General features: G+C 45.4%; 1 protein-coding gene across 1 annotated transcript in view; it reads left to right on the forward strand.

The window, feature by feature from the left end:
• The window catches only part of LOC134984374 (zinc finger protein 260-like), a 207,638-nt gene extending 198,371 nt beyond the window's left edge, over positions 1 to 9,267 (forward strand). Inside the window, exon 4 of the mRNA XM_063949971.1 lies at positions 8,159 to 9,267. Coding sequence (XP_063806041.1) covers positions 8,159 to 8,954 — 796 coding nt within the window. The 3' untranslated portion in view covers positions 8,955 to 9,267. The remainder of the gene's footprint in view (positions 1 to 8,158) is intronic.
• Positions 9,268 to 17,050: the final 7,783 nt, after the last annotated feature.

Below are 17,050 nucleotides of genomic sequence, written 5' to 3' on the forward strand. Positions count from 1 at the left end.
AAAGACATAAGGAAGTTTTACCATATAAGGGTGAGGAATTATTTGGGGACGGTCTCTCAGACCTGATTTCCACGGCGACCGATGGGAAGTCAAAATTCTTGCCGTGTGTTTCCTCACAGCCTAAGAAAGCACTGGAACAAAAAGGTCAGAGGTGCATCTTTCCTTGCCAGAGGTAAGGGAAGAGGAAAAAAGCTGCATCAGGCAGCCAGTTCCCAGGAGCAGAAGTCCTCCCCGGCCTCCTCTAAATCTGCCGTATGATGCTGGGGCTCCACAGGCAGAGCCAGGAGCTGTGGGGGCACGTCTCCAGAATTTCAGCCACCAGTGGGTGTGTTCACAGGTGGATCCTTGGGCGATACAAATTGTGTCTCAGGGATACAAGCTGGAATTCGAAGAGACGCCCCCTCTACGTTTCCTAAAATCTGCCTTGCCGCTTCCCCCATGGAGAGGGAAGTAGTGCTGGCGGCAATTCACAAACTATATCTCCAGCAGGTGGTGGTGAAGGTTCCCCTACTTCAGCAGGGAAGGGGTTACTACTCCACCACGTTTGTGGTACCGAAAACGGACGGTTCGGTCAGGCCCATTTTGAATTTAAAGACTTGTCTGCACATCAATATCCTGGAACTAAGGGCAATATACAACGCCCTGACTACAGCGGAGCCTCTACTCCGAGACAAACCAGTGCTGATCCAGTCAGACAACATCACTGTGGTCGCTCATGTAAACCGCCAGGGCGGCTAAAGAAGCAGGGTGGCAATGGCGGAAGCCACCAGAATTCTTCGTTGGGCGGAGAATCACGTACAAGCACTGTCAGCAGTGTTCATTGCGGGAGTGGACAACTAGGAAGCCGATTTCCTCAGCAGACACGACCTACACCCGGGATAGTGGGGACTTCATCCAGAAGTCTTCTCGCAGATTGTAAATCGATGGGAACTGCCACAGGTGGACATGATGGCGTCCCGTCTCGACAAAAAGCTAAAAAGGTATTGCACCAGGTCAAGGGACTCTCAGGCAATAGCTGTGGATGCTCTGGTAACACCGTGGGTGTTCCAGTTAGTCTATGTGTTTCCTCCTCTACCTCTCATACCCAAGGTGTTGAGGATCATAAGGAAAAGAGGAGTAAGAACAATACTCATTGTTCCGGATTGGCCAAGAAGAACTTGGTACCCAGAACTGCAAGAGTTGCTCTCAGAGGACCCGTGGCCTCTGCCTCTCAGACAGGACCTGTTGCAACAGGGGCTCTGTCTGTTCCAAGACTTACCGCGGCTGCGTTTGACGGCATGACGGTTGAACGCCGGATCCTAGCAGAAAAGGGAATTCCGGAGGAAGTTATCCCTACGCTAATAAAGGCTAGGAAGGACGTGACAGCAAAGCATTATCACAGGATATGGCGAAAATATGTTGCTTGGTGTGAGGCCAGGAAGACCCCTACAGAGGAATGCCAGCTTGGGAGATTCCTACATTTTCTGCAGGCAGATGTAACTATGGGCCTTAAACTGGGATCCATAAAGGTCCAGATTTCGGCCCTATCCATTTTCTTTCAAAAAGAACTGGCAGCTCTTCCTGAAGTTCAGACCTTTGTGAAGGGAGTGCTTGCATATACTGCCCCCGTTTGTGCCTCCAGTGGCACCTTGGGATCTTAACGTGGTGTTGAGTTTCCTAAAATCATACCGGTTTGAACCACTAAGAACAGTGGAGTTAAAATATCTCACGTGGAAGGTGGTTATGCTGCTAGCTCTGGCTTCAGCCAGGCGTGTATCGGAATTGGCGGCTTTGTCACATAAAAGCCCCTATCTGGTTTTTCATATGGACAGGGCAGAATTGCGGGCGCGTCCACAATTTCTGCCCAAGGTGGTGTCATCGTTTCATATGAACCAACCCATTGTGGTGCCTGTGGCTACAAGGGACTTGGAGGATTCCGAGTTACTAGATGTAGTTCGGGCTTTGAAGATTTATGTGGCCAGAACGGCTAGAGTCAGGAAAACTGACTCGCTATTTATCCTGTATGCATCCAACAAGTTGGGTGCTCCTGCTTCAAAGCAGACTATTGCTCGCTGGATCTGTAACACGATTCAGCAGGCTCATTCTGCGGCTGGATTGCCTCTGCCAAAATCAGTAAAGGCCCATTCCACAAGGAAGGTGGGCTCTTCTTGGGCGGCTGCCCGAGGGGTGTCTGCATTACAACTTTGCAGAGCAGCCCCCTTTTGTGGCACCATGGGATCTCAATGTAGTTTTGGATTTTCTGAAATCCCACTGGTTTGAGCCTCTTAAGACAGTGGAGCTGAAGTATCTCACTTGGAAAGTGGTCATGCTGCTGGCCTTGACTTCGGCTAGGCGTGTGTCAGAATTGGCGGCTTTGTCCTGTAAAAGCCTCTACCTGATTTTCCATGAAGATAGGGCAGAATTGCGTACCCGCCCGCAGTTTCTGCCTAAGGTGGTGTCATCTTTTCACCTGAACCAACCTATTGTGGTACCTGCGGCTACTCGTGACCTGGAGGACTCCAAGTTACTCAATGTAGTCCGGGCTTTGAAGATGTATGTTTCTAGAACGGCTGGAGTCAGAAAAACTGATGCGCTGTTCATTCTGTATGCACCCAAGAAACTGGGTGCACCTGCTTCAAAGCAAACTATTGCTCGCTGGATCTGTAACACGATTCAGCAAGCTCATTCTGCGGCAGGATTGCCGCATCCAAGATCAGTAAAGGCCCATTCCACAAGGAAGGTGGGCTCTTCTTGGGCGGCTGCCCGAGGGGTCTCGGCATTACAACTTTGCCGAGCAGCTACTTGGTCGGGTTCAAACACTTTTTTGCTAAGTTTTACAAGTTTGATACCCTGGCTGAGGAGGACCTTGAGTTTGCTCATTCGGTGCTGCAGAGTCATCCGCACTCTCCCGCCCGTTTGGGAGCTTTGGTATAATCCCCATGGTCCTTACGGAGTCCCCAGCATCCACTTAGGACGTTAGAGAAAATAAGATTTTACTCACCGGTAAATCTTTCTCGTAGTCCGTAGTGGATGCTGGGAGCCCGTCCCAAGTGTGGACTTTCTGCAATACGTGTATATAGTTATTGCGTAATACAGTGTTTTTGGTTATGAGCCATCCGTTCAGTTAGGCTCAGTTTATGTTCATACTGTTAACTGGGTAAGTTTATCACAAGTTGTACGGTGTGGCTGGAATGAGTCTTACCCTGGGTTCCAAATCCTTTCCTTATAATGTCAGCTCTTCCGGGCACAGTTTCCTTAACTGAGGTCTGGAGGAGGGGCATAGAGGGAGGAGCCAGTGCACACCTGATATAGTATTAAATCTTTCTTAAAGTGCCCAGTCTCCTGCGGAGCCCGTCTATTCCTCATGGTCCTTACGGAGTCCCCAGCATCCACTACGGACTACGAGAAATAGATTTACCGGTGAGTAAATTCTTATTTTTATTTTTTTAGGTAAAACGTCTGTCTAATATTAAAACAGAAGATATAGAAGGAGAAGAAGAGACGTATGTGACTGATATAGAGGCAGAAGATACTGCGGGAGAAGAAGAGACCTATATGACTGATATAAAGGCAGAAGATATAGAGGAAGAAGAAGAGACGTATGTGACTGATATAAAGGCAGAAGATATAGAGGAAGTAGGAGAGACGTATGTGACTGATATAAAGGCAGAAGATACAGAGGGAGAAGAAGAGACGTATGTGACTGATATAAAGGCAGAAGATATAGAGGGAGAAGAAGAGACGTATGTGACTGATATAAAGGCAGAAGATACAGAGGGAGAAGAAGAGACGTATGTGACTGATATAAAGGCAGAAGATATAGAGGAAGTAGGAGAGACGTATGTGACTGATATAAAGGCAGAAGATACAGAGGGAGAAGAAGAGACGTATGTGACTGATATAAAGGCAGAAGATATAGAGGGAGAAGAAGAGACGTATGTGACTGATATAAAGGCAGAAGATACAGAGGGAGAAGAAGAGACGTATGTGACTGATATAAAGGCAGAAGATATAGAGGGAGAAGAAGAGACGTATGTGACTGAAATAAAGGCAGAAGATACAGAGGGAGAAGAAGAGACGTATGTGACTGATATGAAGGCAGAAGATATAGAGGGAGAAGAAGAGACGTATGTGACTGATATGAAGGCAGAAGATATAGCGGGAGAAGAAGAGACGTATGTGAGGGGTGATCAGCAGTGGAAAGAGGAGGAGATCCCTACAAATATCAGCACAGGTGAGTAATAAACACTTATTACAGAAAAGAGTCACATAGTGACATATTCTCCTTGCTCAGTCACTACAGCAATCTCTTATACTACAGCCTCTGTTAGTACAAACTAATGAGGAATATGTATTTTCCCTGTGGGGGAGACTGAAAACATCAGCCCCTATTATACTCCATCATGTCACTGTGTGTGTGACCAGCCCAAACGTCTGACCAGTCTCCACTCCACACTCTAAGGGCAGCAGGATCTTAGACGAATCAGTCATGCTTTGCCTGAACACCCAAACATTCTAGAAAGGTATTATGAAACGTAACAGTGGGAAGAATGTCAGGCCATATACCATATAGCAATTATATAGCAAAGGAAATAAAGCAAAAAATATACTGTATGCTTTATACCCATAACAAGAACAAATAAATCTGGCCCAAAAATAGATCCATGCCCAGTAACTTAGTCCCAGTTGGCACATGTTACAGTAGGAAACAGACTCTGAGTGTCTCTAACAGTCTTACTCCTTTAGCATATTACTTCGAGACGGAAGTCATCTCCTCCAGGATTGGTTTAGGTAAAGTGTCATGAAGGGCTGTCAACAGGAATATCCCACTTTTTCAGAATAGCAGGGCCATCCTCGGGGGAAGGTATCACTGTAAAGGCACCGTTTTGCATCACAATAAGCTTAGTAGGAAAGCCCCATTTGTATTGCACATTTCCTTGGGTGGAATAGACGCCTTTTGGCCAGCGTCACAGGAGAAATATCCGGAAATATCTGCAGATTATCCAGGCACTCAGCTGTGGATGAGGAAGACAAAGCGACTTGTAGAATGTGTTCTTTAATATGATAAAAGTGGACCCTGAGCCGAGTGTCCCTTGGTGCCTGGATAGGGGCCTGTTTGGACTTTGGGAGCCTATGGATCATATCAGTAAGAAGGTCAGTGGCAGAAGCCTTCAGTGGAAGTTTCTGAAAAGAGAACCGTGGCATAATCCTAAAGCTCAGCATTTGTAACAGAATTCAGAATGCCCATTATTCTGATATTATTTCTCCGAGACCTGTCTTCTAAATCAATGACTTTATCACGAATAGAGACAGTGTCTTCCTGAAGGGTGTCATGTGCTGAAATCAGATCTTTGTGAGACGCAACAATCTCTTTCATCTTAGTCTGTACGTGTGCCAATCTCACTGATATCGGACCTCAAAGCTTGAATATTAGAGTTAAGTTCTGAGGTTATTTCAGTCCTTAAGTGTAGATAACATAGAATGTATAGAGCGTAGAGTAATAGGATCATCTAGGATGTCTTAAGATGTCTTCAGCCATTACAGCTGGGCTGTGCGCCTGACAAGAAGAAGCAGATGATGTTGTAGCGGTCTCAGATGGACCACCTGAATTTGAGATACCAAAGAGGGGTGGTATTCATGTGACCGCCGGTCAGCTGACCGACAGTCACATAACCTCCTCCACGAGCCCGACGGCTCACTTTCCCGATGGTCGGCATATCTACCAACAGGGACTATTTCCACTCGTGGGTGTACACGACAACCAGAGAGTGGAAATAGAACCTGTGGCGACCGTAGCTTGGCGAGCGCAGCGAGCCCGCAAGGGGCTTGCTACACTCGCCCCTCCCCGCCGGGATCCCGGCGTCGGTATGCTGCCGGGATCCCGGCGTCGCCAAGAGACCGCCGGTCAGCCATACTACACCCCCAAAGAGATGGACAGGTGGGGCCGATTTGGTATCTTTTAACCTTTCTTGGAGGTATGGAAAGCCGGCTACAAAGAGACAGACCTCTCAGAGATAGGAAAATACTAACGATCTATAAATAAAAGGAGCAGTAGTACGCTGTCAGGAGGTTACATCAAGATGACTCTGTTCACAATGACATTCTTGGGGAGACGGGGGGGGGGGTTTGAGACAAAATTTCAAGTAAACATGATGTAATGCAACTTAAATAACACAGTAATGAGCGAGATATTCCACTAGAGGTCAGCGTGATCACAGACGTGAAGTACTCAGCACAGAGAGACACAAATGGCAAAATATATTCAGTGGATAAATCCACAAAATAATATACTGTGAGGTTGTAATCCGAGTGTAATGTGCTGTACTCAGACGATACTTGATACTGGGCTCTGCATGTAGACTGAGAGGAAGTAGATTATAGTGGTACCATATAAATAGAAGGTAGTGTCACCTCCAGGCAAATGCTTCAATTTAGTGTAGTGACCCCGGTCCAGCCGTCAGGACACTTATTTAGCAGCTTATATCAATTTTACTCCTTATTGAAGGCAAAGCATGCAATGGGCGGGTACCAGGATTCAAAATGGCAGCCACAGCACTTCCCAATATCATTGCCGGGCTCGGTGACTGTGTGCAGACCGTTCTGTCCCCAGCAATAGTGGGAGCTGCGCACCGATGTGAGTGGGAGAGCATTTGCTCCCACCTGAGGAAAAATTGCCCCCAAGTCAGGTGTTTGGAGCGTGCAGGAAAGACTGGGCGCACTTATCCCCAAAATTCAGCCAGTGGCTTCAGCGGCGTCACTTGGCTGCGACAGTGAACAGTGCTCGGAGTGAGCAGAGCGAGCGGCTTTAGGGCAGGAGGAGTGGGGGACTTAATAGATTGGGTCTTGGTCCCAGCGGTGGCCGAGAGCTATCAGGTAGATAAGAAGCCACTTACTGAGGAGAGCTCCAGAAAGTACGTCTGGATCAACTCAGGCAACGCCCCTCTTATTTATTATTTTATATACTAACAGGGGTGACAGGTGTGGTATATCCCTACAAAGGCAGATCCAATCTCTTTCTCATCAGACTCTGCTGTCTTCCCTGCACTCTCACTCAGATGTTCACTGCTGCCAGTAGCACACGTATGAGAAGCAGAAGTATGGCGGCAGCTGTATAGATCCTGATATGTAATTCTCTGTATCATACTTACCGTACACACATCATCCTTATTACTATTGAGGGTATAGATGTAAGACACTGATGATGGAGGTGTAACACTGGATTATAACCTAGCAGGTGATGATTGCAGTCTATCATATGGTGTATTGCATGTAAAGTACCTTGTTCCACACCTACTCTGCTGTAGCAATATTCCTTATATAAGGGTGAGTAACACATGTACAGGCTTACCAGCGTATGAGCACACACATAAAGGAATGCTACCTTACCAATGCTTCCAGGAGTAACGTTAGGAGACTTTTCTCTGATCCATCAGCTCATATGACTGATGTTATTGTTCATCTAGAATCTCCAATTCATACGATATGTTCCCCATCCATTGTTTTACATTGCTGACATAGGACTTGGCGAGTGACTACATCTCCATTTATACTTCATGGTTAGTTACCAGTACAAGAGAGAGATATATCTAAGTCTTATTATAATATTACATTTGTTATTGTGAGTGTTCTCAGGAGGGTGGACACAATGATAGTCTGAGACACAATATTATAAACCTTCATTAAAAGTTATGTTTTATTATACACACACATTTACAATTAAGTGTCCCAGACAGTCGTCTTCTCCGCTTGTTTACAAGATTAATATTGTTACAGAAAATGTCACATTTCCATAATGTATTTTATTTCCAGCAGATGGACACACAAGCAGGAATATCTCAGAAGGACATCTAATGTTATCCCCGGATTGTGACATAAAAGATAATGACAGTAGACAGGATTCTCCAGGAGATAACCCCATTACCCCAATTATACATCCAGCTCTATCAGCTGATCCCTCTGATCCTGGGAAATATTCTCCTGATCACTCTGATATTGGTGCATCTGTTACAGCTCTGACAGTAGATACAGTGTTTCCCTGTTCTGTAGATGCCAAATGTTTTACACAGAACACAAAGCTTATCACCCATCAGGCAGCTAAGGCAGGTGAGAGACCATTTCCATGTTCTGAGTGTGGGAAATGTTTTACATTGAAAGCAAATCTTGTTACACATCAGAGAAGTCACACAGGTGAGAGGCCATTTTCTTGCTCTGAGTGTGGGAAATGTTTTACACAGAAATCATATTTTATTACACATCAGAGAAGTCACACAGGTGAGAAGCCATTTTCTTGCTCTGAGTGCGGGAAATGTTTTATCCGGAAATCATATCTTATTACACATCAGAGAAGTCACACAGGTGAGAAGCCATTTTCTTGCTCTGAGTGCGGGAAATGTTTTATCCAGAAATCACAACTTGTTACACATCAGCGAAGTCACACAGGTGAGAATCCATTTCCATGTTCTGAGTGTGGGAAATGTTTTGCATGCAAATCAGTTCTTGTTATACACCAGAGATGTCACACAGGTGTGAAGCCATTTTCTTGCTCTGAGTGTGGGAAATATTTTGCACAGAAGTCACAACTTGTTACACATCAGCGAAGTCACACAGGTGAGAAGCCATTTCCATGTTCAGAGTGTGGGAAATGTTTTGAACGGAAATCACAACTTGTTGCACATCAGCAAAGTCACAGAGGTGAGAATCCATTTCCTTGCTCTGAATGCGGGAAATGTTTTACCTCGAAAACACAACTTGTTATACATCAGCGAAGTCACACAGGTGAGAAGCCATTTCCATGTTCTGAGTGTGGAAAATGTTTTGCACGCAAATCAGATCTTGTTAGACATAACAAAAGTCACACAGGTGAGAAGCCGTTTTCTTGCTCTGAGTGTGGGAAATGTTTTATCCGGAAATCACATCTTGTTATACATCAGCGAAGTCACACAGGTGAGAGGCCATTTCCATGTTCTGAGAAATAAATCATCTCTTGTTGGACACAATAGACATCATTCCGGTGAGGAACCATTTTAATCTTCTGGAGTATACTTATCATGGCCATGCGTTGTTCTTCAGGGTTCTTATCCTATCTCCTATGCTTTTTGCAGTATACATGTTACCACTGGGTGAAATAATCAGGTGTCATGCCCTCATCTACCACTGCTATACAGATGACCTGTCTTTTGCTTCAGATACTGAGAAACCAGTCCCAATCCTATAACTATGCGAAGAACCTCGCTAAAAATGCAAAATTTTATTGCAATGATTATTATTAATAAATTGGTAATGTTTGAATTGTGCACCTGCAACCTTTTTCTTTGTATGAGGAACCGTTTTAGTCTTCTGGAGTATATTACTTGCCATGTAATGTTCTTCGAGGTTCTTATCCTATCTCATATGCTTTGTGCAATATACATGTTACCACTGGGTGAAATAATCAGATGTCATGCCCTCATCTACCACTGCTATGCAGATGACCTGTCTTTTGCTCCAGATACTGATAAACCAGTCCCAATCCTAAATGGTTGTCTAGCTGAGCTTCAGGTGTGGGTGATGCCAGTTGGCTGTGACTCAGTCCTGGCGAAACAAGTCCTTATGATAGAAGCTCACCATCAAAGCGCAGGGCTACAGCTCAGCTTTGCAAACCAACCAGACTTCCGCTTGTGGGTTCAGAGTTACAAAATGCTGATCATGTGCGGAATCTTGGTGTCCTGGATGGTGGAGTGACACTTAGACATCAGGTATCAGCCACAATCATATCCTCAGCTGAGGAACATAGCCAGACTCCAGCACTTCTTTCCCTCAGAAGATCTACCTACAGTCATACATGTACTTGTATCATCACACATAGACTACTGCAATGTCCTCTACCTGGGTCACCCAGCAGAAGAATTGCACCGCTTGTAGATTGTACAGAATGCAGCAGCCAGTCTGTTACCTAACCACACGTTCCTGCCACATAACACCCATTCTCTGCTCCCTTCACCGGATGCCTGTAAGATGGTGACTCTGGGCCTAATTCAGGGTGGGTTGCAGTGTGCGATCCAAATGGAAGTACTGAGAAAAAGTTGCGGGCGCATCCACTGCGCCCGTCCTGCGCATGTGTCTGCATTCTCTGCGGGGGGCCGCAGAAAATGCGATTGCTCCGTGTTAATCAGGCAGAGACGGTCATGGGGTGGGGAGCAATGCTCCGTTTCCAGGGAGAAAATAGAGCATTGCCAGTGCGGTGTGGAGCGAACGGGATGCGGACAAACGGGGGACAAGCTAAGCTGTGAAGATGAAACAGAAATTGTGAAGCAATCGCAATTTCTCTTACGTCCTATAGGATGCTGGGGTCCATTTCAGTATCATGGGGTATAGATGGTTCCGCAGGAGCCTTCGGCACTTTAAGAATTTTTAGCTGTGTGAAATGGCTCCTCCCTCTATGCCCCTCGTCCAGACCTCAGTTTAGAAAATGTGCCCGGTAGACTGGATGCACACCAGTGGAACTCTACAGAGCTTTGCTGGAAAAATACTTTGTTAGGTTTTTTATTGTACAGGGAAGCTGCTGGCAACAGCTTCCCTGCTTCGTGGGACTTAGGGGGGGGAAGTAGGAACCAACTTCTCAGTTAGTTTAATGGCTCTGCTTCCGCTGACAGGACACCATTAGCTCCTGAAGGGTACTGAACACAGCCCAAGCCTGGCTGCTGCTCACTCCCACAGCACTGCCGCCACCCCCTTACAGAGCCAGAAGTCAGAAGGCTGGTGAGTATTTACCGGAGACCTGCAGAGAGTGGTCCTCCGGTCATCATGGCGGCATAAAGGTACCAGCGCAGCATGGGACGCTGCGCACAAACATGGCAGGGTGGCGCGCTCTGGGGAACATGGTAAAATCCTTACTCTCACTGGCATAACAGTACATACATGTGTGCCACTGATGTACATACCCCTGCCCGTATAAATATTGTATTACTGAGGTAGAATCGCGCCATTACAGGGGGGCGGGGTTTCTCCTCAGACTTGCCAGTAACACTACTCATTGGGGGCCATTTTCTCCTGCAGAGATGCCGGAGTGCTGATCCTGAACGCTGCTTCTCCTCGCACATCGATGTTACAAGTACCAGGGTGTTATAGAAGGAGAGGGGAGCACATATTGTGTTGAGGTCTGCGGACTTCATATTGGATAAAAGCGCTGTGGTTGTATATTTCTTTTTCATCCACTAGGGGTCACTGGAGTACTCTTAGGGATATGGACGGTGCATTAGCAGGGGAGGTACATTTAAATATTTAAATGTGTAACCCTCCTCTTCCCTCTTCCATACTCCCAAGATCCTCAATGTTTTTTATGTGCCTCAGGGAAGCACATCATGAGCTTAAGGCTCCATTTTGATTTAACTTTTTTACACGTTCATTTTTTTATTTTATTTTACAGACAATTCCTTCCCCACTTACTAAGAAGTGTGGGTCCGGGATTGTACTCCCTCCAGCCGCTGCTGACACGTGGGCGCTTGTAGGAGAAGCACGGCCGTGTCAGCCAGGCAGCATATGATCCTTTCCCACTTACAGAGAAGTGAGGTCCAGGATTGAGCGGCCATCTCCTCCACATGATGACTCCAGAGGCGCTGGGTGGAGGAGATTTCAAACAGGAGTGGTTTTCTATCTAAGGACGCTTACAGCGCCGCTGCCGCCAGGAGAACTGAGTGGCGGAAGCCGCATGCGGTAGCTTCCAACAGCTGCCGCAAGGTCAGTGCAGGGGAGGTCAGCTCTCGCTGCCGCCCGCCGTGTGTAGGAGACTGCGCTGCTTTTTCAGAGCACCCACGCTGCCCGCCGCCCATATAGATATGCCGGTCGCTGTTACAGGCCGGACACTGTTACACCTGGCCGCTCATGCCGTCCACTGATGCAGGTGCCCGGCCGCTGAGGCACGCCGCCGCTTCTCAGCTCCCGAGAGAGGAGCGTGTTCTATAGCGCCACTTCCAGCACATAAGCACTCCCACATGCCGCTCCGCGTCCCACTCCCACACGCCGCTCCCAGCACATAGCTGGTGCAGGGAGCGTGGGCTATACAGCAGGTGCAGGGAGCGTGTTCTATAGAGAATAACAGCGCCGCTTCCATAAGCGCTCCCCACTTCCAGCAAGGTGCATAGAGCATGGTACTTCTGGTACATCTTTATATCTTGGCAGTCTATGTTGTAGTGAGACGCACAAAGGTGCAGGGAGCATGGTTCTCATCATAATGTTTAAGCTCCCTAAAATCCCATACAGTAATCTGTGTGTGTGTGTGTACATGTGGGGGTATTTATGTGTTTTATATATATAGAGTCCAATACGTGTAGAGTCCTATCTGTTGACATGCCCATGTGGACTAGCTTATGTGGGTAAAACTGATTGTACCTTTAAAACCAGGATGGCACAGCATCGTTATGCCATACGGGAGTCTATTAAGACTGGCAGTAGCGATCAACCGGTGGCTCGCCATTTCATGCTAGCCAAGCATGGGATGGCTACTTTAAGATATAAGATAATTGATCAGGTCCCGTTCTCACTACGTGGGGGGGGGGACCGTTCTAAGAGGTTACTACAGGTTGAAGCTAAATGGATTTTTATCTTAAACACGCAATTCCCTAAGGGTTTAAATGAAGCGTTGAGCCTCAAATGCTATCTTTAGATAGGAGTGTTAACATCAGTTGAGTTATCTGTTTCATTGGCTCTCACTTTTTATCGCTTCATGTACACAGTAAAGGTAGCTAACACCTAAACAAACAGTATAGGTGTATATTACAGTATTATTATCTCACTGTTCTAGCTGTATTAATGAGCTAAGGTTACTTCACTGCATGTTTTTATTGTCGACAGACATCTTGTATTTATCAATATATAGGTAAACCAGTGGTTATTTTCACTTTTGCTAAAAATCAATGTATCTGGTTTTTTGTTATTGTTTGCTATCATCACCATGGTTACCTACCTACAGAGCCTCAGAGCGCCGGCCAGACGTACCGGAGCCGCGTCACTTCCGGTGGGCGGGGTGACGTCAGGACCGGAAACCGGGCAGCGCGACTCGAGGCGGCGGGATGGGCCTCACTGTTCACAGGTATTTAAGTTTGTTTTTCATTACACTGTATCCTGACGAAGGGGCTGCGACCCCGAAACGTTGCTATCCTCATTAAAAGCACTTATTTGTTTCACCGCCATTGAGAAGTCTCCTAGTGCCGCCCTTATTTGCTACGTATATATATATATATATATATATAAAATATACACACTGCTCAAAAAAAATGAAGGGAACACTTAAACAACACAATGTAACTCCAAGTCAATCACACTTCTGTGAAATCAAACTGTCCACTTAGGAGGCAACACTGATTGACAATCAATTTCACATGCTGTTGTGCAAATGGAATAGACAACAGGTGGAAATTTTAGGCAATTAGCAAGACACCCCCAATAAAGGAGTTGTTCTGCAGGTGGTGACCACAGACCACTTCTCAGCTCCTGTGCTTTCTGGCTGATGTTTTGGTCACTTTTGAAAGCTGGCGGTGCTTTCACTCTAGTGGTAGCGTGAGACGGAGTCTACAACCCAAACAAGTGGCTCAGGTAGTGCAGCTCATCCAGGATGGCACATCAATGCGAGCTGAGGCGAGAAGGTTTGCTGTGTCTTGCAGCATAGTGTCCAGAGCATGGAGGCGCTACCAGGAGACAGGCCAGTACATCAGAAGATGTGGAGGAGGTCATAGGAGGGCAACAACCCAGCAGCAGGACCGCTACCTCCGCCTTTGTGCAAACAGGAACAGGAGGAGCACTGCCAGAGCCCTGCAAAATGACCTCCAGCAAGCCACAAATGTACATGTGTCTACTCAAATGATCAGAAACAGACTCCATGAGGGTGGTATGAGGGCCCGACGTCCACAGGTGGGGGTTGTGCTTACAGCCTAACACCGTGCAGGACGTTTGGCATTTGCCAGAGAACACCAAGATTGGCAAATTCACCACTGGCACCCTGTGCTCTTCACAGATGAAAGCAGGTGCTCACTGAGCACATGTGACAGACATGACAAAGTCTGGAGATGCCAAGGAGAACGTTCTGCTGCCTGCAACATCCTCCAGCATGACCGGTTTAGCAGTGGGTCAGTAATGGTGTGGGGTGGCATTTCTTTGGGGGGCCGCACAGCCCTCCATGTGCTCGCCAGAGGTACCCTGACTGCCATTAGGTACCGAGTTGAGATCCTCAGACCCCTTGTGAGACCATATGCTGGTGCGGTTGGCCCTGGGTTCCTCCTAATGCAAGACAATGCTAGACCTCATGTGGCTGGAGTGTGTCAGCAGTTCCTGCAAGACGAAGGCATTGATGCTATGGACTGGCCCACCCAGACCTGAATCCAATTGAGCACATCTGGGACATGTCTCGCTCCATCCACCAACGCCACATTGCACCACAGACTGTCCAGGAGTTGGCGGATGCTTTAGTCTAGGTCTGGGACGAGACCATCCGCCACCTCATCAGGAGCATGCCCAGGCATTGTAGGGAGGTCATACAGGCACGTGGAGGCCACACACACTACCGAGCCTCATTTTGACTTGTTTTAAGTATATTACATCAAAGTTGGATCAGCCTGTAGTGTGTTTTTCCACTTTAATTTTGAGGGTGACTCCAAATCCAGACCTCCATGGGTTAATAAATTTGATTTCCAGTGATAATTTTTGTGTGATTTTATTATCAGCACATTCAACTGTGTAAAGAACAAAGTATTTAATAAGAATATTTCATTCATTCAGATCTAGGATGTGTTATTTTAGTGTTCCCTTTATTAGCAATATATGTGTGTGTGTGTGTGTGTGTGTGTGTGTGTGTGTGTGTGTGTGTGCGCGCAAAAAGATAGTATAGTGCCACTTGTGAGGTGAAAATATCAGCAAGACTATGTAAACGAATAATAGGATTTCGATTAAAAAAAATTTTTACGATAAGAAAGCTAAAGGCCCACCTAACCTTATCAAAAGGTGTCAGCCAAACCCTAAAAATACAACACTGGTATAGTATTGTTAAAATGTTTAAGAAATGGGGGGATAGAGGTGCCGGCGACAAGTGTGGCTAAAAACAGTGGTTTAATATGTTTTAAAATTGAAAGCCAAAAGATATTATAAAAGTCAATTTTAATATATGAGAGTAAAAACAGTTTCAAAAAATGATTTAAAATACAAGAAAAATTTCCATATAAAAGACTATACGAAAAGTATACAAGGATAGGAAATCAAACTTAACTTGAAAACAGTGGGTGGTCAGTACAGGCCAACGCGTTTTGTCTCAACAGACTTCTTCAAGGGGGCCAGTATAATATCTTTTGGCTTTCAATTTTAAAACATATTAAACCACTGTTTTTAGCCACACTTGTCGCCGACACCTCTATCCTCCCACTTCTTATATATATATATATATATATATATATATATATATAGATAGATATATATATAGATATATAGATATAGATATTTATAGATAGATAGATATAGGTTTGTGGGTAATTGTGTGTGTTTGTTTATATGAGTGACACTATAGGTGGTTAGTGAAGGTTTTTATAGTTTTTATAAATGTTAGTCAGGTATATTTATATCTGACGGCTGACAAAATTACTCAGGGTAGTTACTATGACAACCGATTCCGATGAGGTCATAGAGATCGACCTCTGTCTGAGATTGATGATGTCAGAATTATTCACACACCGGTGTTTGGGGAGATTTTCCCGCGTGAGGTATGCTTTTCCTTTATGTGGTATGTCTATATAAATGTGGTTTTTGTATTGTTAAATTACTTCCTGATGACAATTTGACGAAATAAATTGAAACGTTGAAGCAAGAAGGACTACAGTCCATTTATTTCTGAGATCAGCACGAGTGCCGCACCATTGTATGGATATCAAGCTATTTCCGTGAGGGCACCGGCGAAAGTTAATTACAAGGCTTACACGGAGTGCCGGACCACAGCCGCTTTACATACGAGTAGACACCACAGAAGTGAGTACTCAGTCAAGGCACCCAGCCATTTTTTCATCTGATATGCTTTGAAGGAATTGTGCATTCTGGACATTCAGGTTATGTCCGTGGTTTTAAACACGGTGCATTGTTGACGGTGATTGAGGCTGCATTCTTATGCTACACGAAAGCTGTTATTATGGCCGAAAGTGGAGATAATGTTGATTTCATCTCACAATTCCATTATGCCAAGGATAACCTTTATACTTTCTCTGAATCAGAGATAGAATCTATATTATACGACACAGCTATTAATGATGAAACAGAATCTGTTACTCCTGAAATTATATATAGAGACTTGCTACGTCTCAAGAAAAAGGAGATTGACTTTTACTTGCATGGAGTGTCACTTAGTGATTATTATAAAAGTAAAATGATTCCCCAGGGATTTAGGATTCGAAATTGTCCTACAATAGGACGGTTTGATCCACAATTCTGTAAAAGCTGGGTCGGCATTCTTAACCGGTGCTCATTGGACCTCATGATATTAGTGGTGGAACAATCCACAAAAGAGCTACAACTGGTTAAAGAAAAAATTGCTAAATTTGAATCCAGTCCATTTAACTACACTCACTACAGATCAGAGTACTGATTGGCTTGACCGGTTGAAACAACAAAGTGCTACATACAAATGTGAATTACTACAATTTAAGAAGGAGAAACGCACAAAAGTAGAAAATGATTATGACACACATTCAGTATATCGTTGGTTGAGTGGGAAAACGCATGCTGAACCTCAACGTCCCTTCTTTAGATGCAATAATAAGAAAAAACCTGCCTATAAGAAACTGACACGCTTTGAAACAGATTCGTCTTTGGAGAACGAAGGGTCAAACAGTGAGGATGGACAAAGACAACAACGCAGAAAGTTTGAAAGTCCTTTGGACACCCGTTCCAGATTAACACCATCGGGCCCTTTAGGAAAAACACGAGAAATAGAACGAGACGTGGAGGACAATCCAAAAGGCAGCACCAGACGCCGGGGCAGACCGCCGACGAACAAGAAAGTATAATATTTAATTTGTCATCATATGATTTGAGTAAAAGTGAAATCTCAGTACTGTCAAAGGGT

This window comes from Pseudophryne corroboree, assembly GCF_028390025.1.
Source record: "Pseudophryne corroboree isolate aPseCor3 chromosome 3 unlocalized genomic scaffold, aPseCor3.hap2 SUPER_3_unloc_5, whole genome shotgun sequence".
In the NCBI taxonomy this organism is placed as follows: Eukaryota; Metazoa; Chordata; class Amphibia; order Anura; family Myobatrachidae; genus Pseudophryne; species Pseudophryne corroboree.